This window comes from Pistacia vera, unplaced genomic scaffold (genome assembly GCF_008641045.1).
Source record: "Pistacia vera cultivar Batoury unplaced genomic scaffold, PisVer_v2 Contig151, whole genome shotgun sequence".
NCBI classification, from domain to species: Eukaryota; Viridiplantae; Streptophyta; class Magnoliopsida; order Sapindales; family Anacardiaceae; genus Pistacia; species Pistacia vera.
Genome location: NW_022195586.1, coordinates 921,499 through 930,578, shown reverse-complemented (window position 1 = coordinate 930,578; position 9,080 = coordinate 921,499). Strand labels below are relative to the sequence as shown.

At 34.5% G+C, this 9,080-nt stretch overlaps 1 protein-coding gene across 1 annotated transcript; it reads right to left on the bottom strand.

The window, feature by feature from the left end:
* Positions 1–3,623: 3,623 nt before the first annotated feature.
* Positions 3,624–8,516, bottom strand: LOC116124289 (SUN domain-containing protein 1). The gene is made up of 2 exons (XM_031409995.1): positions 7,213–8,516; positions 3,624–4,271 (listed from the first exon to the last, which is right to left on the bottom strand). The coding sequence occupies exons 1-2, from the start codon at positions 8,278–8,280 to the stop codon at positions 3,972–3,974; spliced, it is 1,368 nt and encodes a 455-aa protein (XP_031265855.1). The 5' UTR covers positions 8,281–8,516; the 3' UTR covers positions 3,624–3,971.
* Positions 8,517–9,080: the final 564 nt, after the last annotated feature.

Here is a 9,080-nt window from a genome sequence, read left to right as displayed (position 1 = left end):
AGTTAACAGGCATCCGACTCAGTTGAGGGGCCGATCAAAGGAGTTAAAATATGTGAAACGTTGTAATTATAGTATAAAATGTAAATATGTAATGTCACGTTTATGGTAATGTTAGTATTTACCATGCAACAGTATAGTCAAGTTATGAATTTGAACCTGCAGAGGTAAGATTCCAGTAATAATGAAAAGATGAAAAAAAAAAATGGCCTTTTTGACAATACACATAGTTCACTTCGAATAAAGAGTTATTCTTCTGCCAATACAAAATTTAAAAAAAAAAAAAAAAGTATTATATTACAATCTAATCCATTAAAATACTTGCAGATACTCTTTCATTGAGTTGGCATCTATCACCATGTTTCAAGCACTACTTTTCCATTTCTCCTTCATCATGGCCACCCACCAAAACTCAAACAGAAACAACTTATGCATCACGAATCATTGCTACATTACTAAACCAATAACGTTACCGATTATCAAGTCACCGATTCTTGATAACCGTTGAATTAGCATAGGCTCCGATAAAATGGATGTCAATCCACTGGCTCTAAAAGATTGATGAGCCTCAGTCTCATTGTCAACCATATACTTGTCTTTTGAAGTCAGAAATCATAATTTTACAACTCACTCAGACTCATACGTGGTACACAAACTTTTTTTTTTTTGACAATACTAACATCAGGAAGTAGAAGTATCTAAACACAAGAGACTCTGCGTCTAATAAGCAAAAAGTTTGAAGTAGGTTCTAAGCAAAGAATCAAAAAAGAAAGAAAGAAATGAAAAAAGAGTAGAGATGACAATTACAAGAGCGATGGCATAAACGGTGAAGACTTACTCATGAAACTACATAGGCAACATGGAGACAGAATCAGGTTCTTGACCATGTACCCTTAAGCGATAAATGCAAGTATGAGAAGAGCTTCCATGGTTCGACATAATGTCCAGTCTAATGGTGTCAACAACGCCAGAGCCTGGTGAGTCCAATACAGTGAAGGTCTGAGCATTGCTCTTGTCAAGGTCATAAGTAAACTCTGTCAAAAGAAACATCTTCTCAGCATTGACTGCTAACTCATTATCATGCCCTTGTAGCCATCCAGAGACACGACAATCCTTTGGAGCACTTGATCTGTCGTAAGCAACACTCTGTTCATATCACAATGACAAAAGATTCAGTAACATCAATTGTTAGCAAAAGTGCAACACCTCAAAAAGAAGGAAACAGAACAACAAAAACAGAGAACACACAATAGTTCACACCAATCCGTGGCAAAGAGAGAAGCATAAATACAGGCACGCCAAGAGAAAAAAAAAATTTGAATTGCTTTCCAAGAAAACTATGTAGTCAACATATATGTTAAATATATTAAGCAGCAACAACATCAAAATTGACAATAAGAAGAAAAGAACAAGAAACTGATTCAGACTATTGCGAAACGAATGCCATTCTCTAAAAACTGTTTGTCAATATGTTAACTAAAAATGAACAAAACAACTAGCAGCAGCAAATACTGACTGCTTCTGGCAGAAAGAATCTAGAAATTATGCTAATCTCAAGGCTTTGTAGCATCAATAATTTTCCAGTATATTAAGGATCCAAATTTTACACTGGGTAATTAAGACTAATTCTCAAATTTTGAATCAGACATACTTTTATCTTTATTTCTAATTTTAGCAATTCAATGTTACTTCATCTTCTTCTGACTCCTCGCATGGTGATGCCAACGTATTACACATAGCTTGGAATCAATTTCCTACAGGAACTCATTCATAACACAACGGTATCCCCAAAGGTATACTTGAGAATAAACCAAAAAATGCAGTCAGTTTAATCCTCTTTAACAAGGAAACTTGTTATATTAAGACACCTGAATATAGGGGGTTATCCTTTGCATTTTTCAATGAGAGAGTATTTGACAGTTTGCTACCAGAGATACTTATGTTTCTTGTGGAACAGTGTGGATGGAGCTTATTTCTAGGACCAGCCATCAAGGTGAACTAATACTAAGAGAACAACAATGTTGCAGAAGTTCATTACATAAAAAAAATTCAGTTCGAACTACAACAATACACTTTATTTGTTATGCATAAATATTAACCAAAATTTCTCAATACTTACAAGATAATTACTTACTCAAGGTTTCAGTTCAACTAAGCACTATCAAATGAATGGAAATTGTGAAGGATTCTAAAAATTGCCATAGTAATACACTTAAGGTAGAAATTAGAAAATCTAATATAATCACTTAGAAAAATCAAATCATATCTATCATCATTGACACAATTTCAATCCACATTAGATAGACAAACCCTACTTCAAAAAAAATTCTAACTTTGAAAATTTACAATATTCAAACTGAGAACGATGCATACACAACAAAACACATTTTTTAAAGAAAACATAACTGAATTTGGTGCAACATCCAGACAATTTTAGGTATATGTCTCATATAACATATAAATACAGATCAATCAAGGTCGTCAATTTTAAAAAGAAACAAAATGGCTGTTAGGCATTATTAATAATTGACATGATTATTCCTATAAAAAAAAATAGAGTAAGACTGTGACATTATATTATGAGTTAAGCGGGAACAAGACCTAACTAACAAAGACATGCAACCTACCTGTGTACAAAACTTAAACTAAACCTCTATCCTACATTATAAATTCAAAGAAAATTGTTCTTATCTTTTTAAGAAATAGAAGAATTAAAAATCAATCATGAGTTACACCAAGGACTTTTTTTATGAACATTAACCAGATGCATAAAATGTGAATAATAACCACACAATGGTAATTGCGTACACATTAACTTAACTGCATTAATCTACATATATAAAAAAGTTGTTGCCATATTTCATACACATAAAATAAAAATTTAAGCATAAACTTAATAGACAAAAATATTTTCAAAGACTTCCTAAGGCAAATAGCCGAACAAGAGTATAATTAATTAGCCCAGATATTCTTCACCTCCTCCACCTAATCAATATAAAATGATACAATGAAAATTCACTTGGCATGGCTCCCTAGTGTGTTCTCTCCCACATGATATAATTCTTCTCTTGTGTGGTTTCAATCCCTTCGCATCAATCATTATTTTGTTAACCCTTTAGACAATAAGTCCTCATTCTTCTTAGTCATAAATCACAAACAACTCAAACTATAACAAACCTCCACCTATCTTTTGCAAAACAACCCATAAAATCAAAGATAATAAGTTGTCTTGTATCATCCTTTCACCAACTACTTAATACAAAGATCTTGCTCCAACAAAGCACTCATATGACACAAATTAAAGAATTAAATTTCATGAATGACATGTCAGCAAACTTTCATCAGCCTCAAACAATAAGACGTGCAATAAACTAAACCAAATTAGCTAGCAGGTAAGCAAATCCAGGTCAGTCAGAAATGAGAGAATACAATCTAATCCATTAAAATACTTGCAGATACTCTTTCATTGAGTTGGCATCTATCACCATGTTTCAAGCACTACTTTTCCATTGCTCCTTCATCATGGCCACCCACCAAAACTCAAACAGAAACAACTTATGCATCACGAATCATTGCTACATTACTAAACCAATAACGTTACCGATTATCAAGACACCAATTCTTGATATCCGTTGAATTAGCATAGGCTCCGATAAAATGGATGTCAATCCACTGGCTCTAAAAGATTGATGAGCCTCAGTCTCATTGTCAACCATATACTTGTCTTTTGAAGTCAGAAATCATAATTTTACAACTCACTCAGACTCATACGTGGTACACAAACTTTTTTTTTTTTGACAATACTAACATCAGGAAGTAGAAGTATCTAAACACAAGAGACTCTGCGTCTAATAAGCAAAAAGTTTGAAGTAGGTTCTAAGCAAAGAATCAAAAAAGAAAGAAAGAAATGAAAAAAGAGTAGAGATGACAATTACAAGAGCGATGGCATAAACGGTGAAGACTTACTCATGAAACTACATAGGCAACATGGAGACAGAATCAGGTTCTTGACCATGTACCCTTAAGCGATAAATGCAAGTATGAGAAGAGCTTCCATGGTTCGACGTAATGTCCAGTCTAATAGTGTCAACAACGCCAGAGCCTGGTGAGTCCAATACAGTGAAGGTCTGAGCATTGCTCTTGTCAAGGTCATAAGTAAACTCTGTCAAAAGAAACATCTTCTCAGCATTGACTGCTAACTCATTATCATGCCCCTGTAGCCATCCAGAGGCACGACAATCCTTCGGAGCACTTGATCTGTCGTAAGCAACACTCTGTTCATATCACAATGACAAAAGATTCAGTAACATCAATTGTTAGCAAAAGTGCAACACATCAAAAAGTAGGAAACAGAACAACAAAAACAGAGAACACACAATAGTTCACACCAATCCGTGGCAAAGAGAGAAGCATAAATACGGGCACGCCAAGAGAAAACAAAAATTTAAATTGCTTTCCAAAGAAAACTATGTTGTCAACATATATGTTAAATATATTAAGCAGCAACAACATCAAAATTGAGAATAAGAAGAAAAGAACAAGAAACTGATTCAGACTATTGCGAAACGAATGCCATTCTCTAAAAACTGTTTGTCAATATGTTAACTAAAAATGAACAAAACAACTAGCAGCAGCAAATACTGACTGCTTCTGGCAGAAAGAATCTAGAAATTATGCTAATCTCAAGGCTTTGTAGCATCAATAATTTTCCAGTATATTAAGGATCCAAATTTTACACTGGGTAATTAAGACTAATTCTCAAATTTTGAATCAGACATACTTTTATCTTTATTTCTAATTTTAGCAATTCAATGTTACTTCATCTTCTTCTGACTCCTCGCATGGTGATGCCAACGTATTACACATAGCTTGGAATCAATTTCCTACAGGAACTCATTCATAACACAACGGTATCCCCAAAGGTATACTTGAGAATAAACCAAAAAATGCAGTCAGTTTAATCCTCTTTAACAAGGAAACTTGTTATATTAAGACACCTGAATATAGGGGGTTATCCTTTGCATTTTTCAATGAGAGAGTATTTGACAGTTTGCTACCAGAGATACTTATGTTTCTTGTGGAACAGTGTGGATGGAGCTTATTTCTAGGACCAGCCATCAAGGTGAACTAATACTAAGAGAACAACAATGTTGCAGAAGTTCATTACATAAAAAAAATTCAGTTCGAACTACAACAATACACTTTATTTGTTATGCATAAATATTAACCAAAATTTCTCAATACTTACAAGATAATTACTTACTCAAGGTTTCAGTTCAACTAAGCACTATCAAATGAATGGAAATTGTGAAGGATTCTAAAAATTGCCATAGTAATACACTTAAGGTAGAAATTAGAAAATCTAATATAATCACTTAGAAAAATCAAATCATATCTATCATCATTGACACAATTTCAATCCACATTAGATAGACAAACCCTACTTCAAAAAAAATTCTAACTTTGAAAATTTACAATATTCAAACTGAGAACGATGCATACACAACAAAACACATTTTTTAAAGAAAACATAACTGAATTTGGTGCAACATCCAGACAATTTTAGGTATATGTCTCATATAACATATAAATACAGATCAATCAAGGTCGTCAATTTTAAAAAGAAACAAAATGGCTGTTAGGCATTATTAATAATTGACATGATTATTCCTATAAAAAAAAATAGAGTAAGACTGTGACATTATATTATGAGTTAAGCGGGAACAAGACCTAACTAACAAAGACATGCAACCTACCTGTGTACAAAACTTAAACTAAACCTCTATCCTACATTATAAATTCAAAGAAAATTGTTCTTATCTTTTTAAGAAATAGAAGAATTAAAAATCAATCATGAGTTACACCAAGGACTTTTTTTATGAACATTAACCAGATGCATAAAATGTGAATAATAACCACACAATGGTAATTGCGTACACATTAACTTAACTGCATTAATCTACATATATAAAAAAGTTGTTGCCATATTTCATACACATAAAATAAAAATTTAAGCATAAACTTAATAGACAAAAATATTTTCAAAGACTTCCTAAGGCAAATAGCCGAACAAGAGTATAATTAATTAGCCCAGATATTCTTCACCTCCTCCACCTAATCAATATAAAATGATACAATGAAAATTCACTTGGCATGGCTCCCTAGTGTGTTCTCTCCCACATGATATAATTCTTCTCTTGTGTGGTTTCAATCCCTTCGCATCAATCATTATTTTGTTAACCCTTTAGACAATAAGTCCTCATTCTTCTTAGTCATAAATCACAAACAACTCAAACTATAACAAACCTCCACCTATCTTTTGCAAAACAACCCATAAAATCAAAGATAATAAGTTGTCTTGTATCATCCTTTCACCAACTACTTAATACAAAGATCTTGCTCCAACAAAGCACTCATATGACACAAATTAAAGAATTAAATTTCATGAATGACATGTCAGCAAACTTTCATCAGCCTCAAACAATAAGACGTGCAATAAACTAAACCAAATTAGCTAGCAGGTAAGCAAATCCAGGTCAGTCAGAAATGAGAGAAGACAATGAGAAGAAAGTTTAAAATCAATAGCATGACAACAAAATCACTAAAACCATATTCCAAAACTTTTAGTTGAACTTTATAGCTCAAGCAGAACTCCAAGTCCTTCTCCAAAGAAGGCTCATCCCCCTCCCCCCCTTCTCTTTGGACTACACTAGGCTTAATATCATTTGAATGAGAAAATTGGACAGTAACTGTATTCTTCAAACATACAAACCATGATGGCACATTTAAAACTCTTTTTGAGGTCTTAACAAGAGATAACCTTCTCCGAAGTGATAAGATGCATTTTATACCTCCCTAAATTAGTTCAAGAGTCTTCTACACTGAGGTAATTGCTCTTGTTTCATCTTTAATAGCCTAAAAATTCCTCAAATGCTCAATAGACCATAGGCCCAGATAAATATTGTAAAATCAGATTATGTCTAACTGAAAAAAAAACCTAAACTCCAAATATATACCTGTCAACTACCAAGCCTATTTGCACCTTGTCAATATTTTAAGATAGGGCGTACTGTAAAACTTCGTTATGGAACTGAGTCACAAACATTATGATCAGAGCAGATAACTAACTATGCATAAACCATGAACATGGATATATAACCAATAACTTGATAACTCTGCGATGCAGATAGCTACATATTGAAATTAAAAACTCACCTTATCCACATGTTCCAATGTGATAGCCTCAGGAATGATAGCCATCCTCAGCTTAATCTGAACAAATCCACTACTCCCTCTCAAAGGGAAACACTGACCCGGCTCCCCAAAACTTGGTTTCAACATCTTATCAGCATCCCTATGAACACCACTTCGACCACCCACTGAAAACCAATTATTCCCTTTCCCAAGCAAATAAGGTTCAGAATGCTTAACAACACTAGCCCCACCAGACGCCAATGCATAGTCCACCCTCCCAATGCCATCAGCTGCATGCTTACCAATCTCCTTTTCCACAATCTCCCTTGCATAAACCCTTATATCATCCAAACTAACATCATTTTCACTAAATTCACCACTACTCCTCTTCCTCGTCCCTTCAACAAACCTATTAAACTCCTCTTTCGAGAACCAATCAACAGCTTTAAATTCACTCAATGTCCTCTCCAACCCCTCGCTCTTCTCTTCCAATTTCTTCAACTCAAGCCCCAAAATTACACCTTTATCCTCAATATTTTTACTAACTTCAGTTCTCAACCCTCCAATCTCACTCTCAATCTTCCTATCAACAACCTCAATTTGAACCTGCATCAATTTCGTAGTGCTCCTCACAAAATCCTCAACATCCCCAATTCGTCTCTCGAATTCCGAAAACCCTAATTGCGTCGGATCCCCATCTTTCAAAGCTAACTTCCTAACCAACTGAACCAGCCCTAACAAAACCAATAAAAGCATAAAATTCTTAGTAAAAATACTAACCACCGTCAACCACCGTGGCTTCTCCTGCTTGGCCGCTGCCTTTCTCGTCCGGCGAGGCGACACAGTAGAATTAGCCATGGCGCTCTTCTTCACTTGCATCAAATCTTTCTCCACAACCGCTTCGCCTCGAATCGAATGGAGGCTCAGATCTCTGCTGGTCGCAGCCACAGCAACTCTATCGTTTCCGCCATTGACTTGGGGTTCGGCTTGAACCAATTCAATGTTACTTGATTTATTCTCGTGGACCATCACCGGCCTCCGGCGAGCCGCCGCCGAGTTGGCCGTGATGGAGACGCCTGAAGCGGACATTGATGTGGAGGCTCTTGACGAGACGAGAGCACCTGAGAAATTGAAATCCCTAAATTCTTTCACTTTTTTGGGGAAATGAAAATGAGATTTGGAGGGAATATTGAAAATGTTAAAACGAAGAAGATAAAAAGAGATCTTAAAAGAAGAATAAACCGACGCCGCGACGCGACGTTTTGAGATGGGAGAGCGCCTCTGTGATTTCAAAATTGAAATTGGATCTCTGTTAATCTCCTTACTATCTCCCGGTGCCGGTAGTAGGAAAATTTGGTCTTGGATTTTGGGTTTTATTTGGGCCTAAGATCTATTTATAATGGGCCGAAAGACCCATTATTGCAGGGCCTCCAATTCAAAAATACTTGCTTAAAGAGTATGTTTATTACTTTATTTATGAATTTTATGTATCCGGTTTTTTTTTTTTTTTTTTTTAATATTAAAAGTATCCGGAGAAAACGAAAAATGAAAACGTGTTCAACATATGTGTCTGAAAGTGTATTTGAAAACACAAAGGATGAAAACAAGTTTGTCATATTTGTTTGAAAACATAAAAAAATTATTAAAAAAACAAAAATTTTAGCCCCCACACTCGATTAAAACCTTTAAATTATTACTTATTTTGTTCCTCTCGAAGAGCTTATCTCAAATATGCCGGTGATTAATTTCCATTTGCAATTTTGTATTAAACACCTTTAAAAAAAAAAAATGTTTTAGGAATTCAAAATTGAAATTGGATCTCTATTAATCTCTTATCTGCCGGTAGTAGAAAGATTTGGTTTTGGGTTGTTTATTTGGGCCTCAGATTT

Excerpts from the sequence above, each read along its gene's own strand:
- LOC116124289 (XM_031409995.1), bottom strand. The coding sequence starts at position 8,280 with ATGTCCGCTTCAGGCGTCTCCATCACGGCCAACTCGGCGGCGGCTCGC. Across the intron at positions 4,272-7,212 it reads CATTGGAACATGTGGATAAG|AGTGTTGCTTACGACAGATC; the intron begins GTGAGTTTTTAA and ends TGATATGAACAG.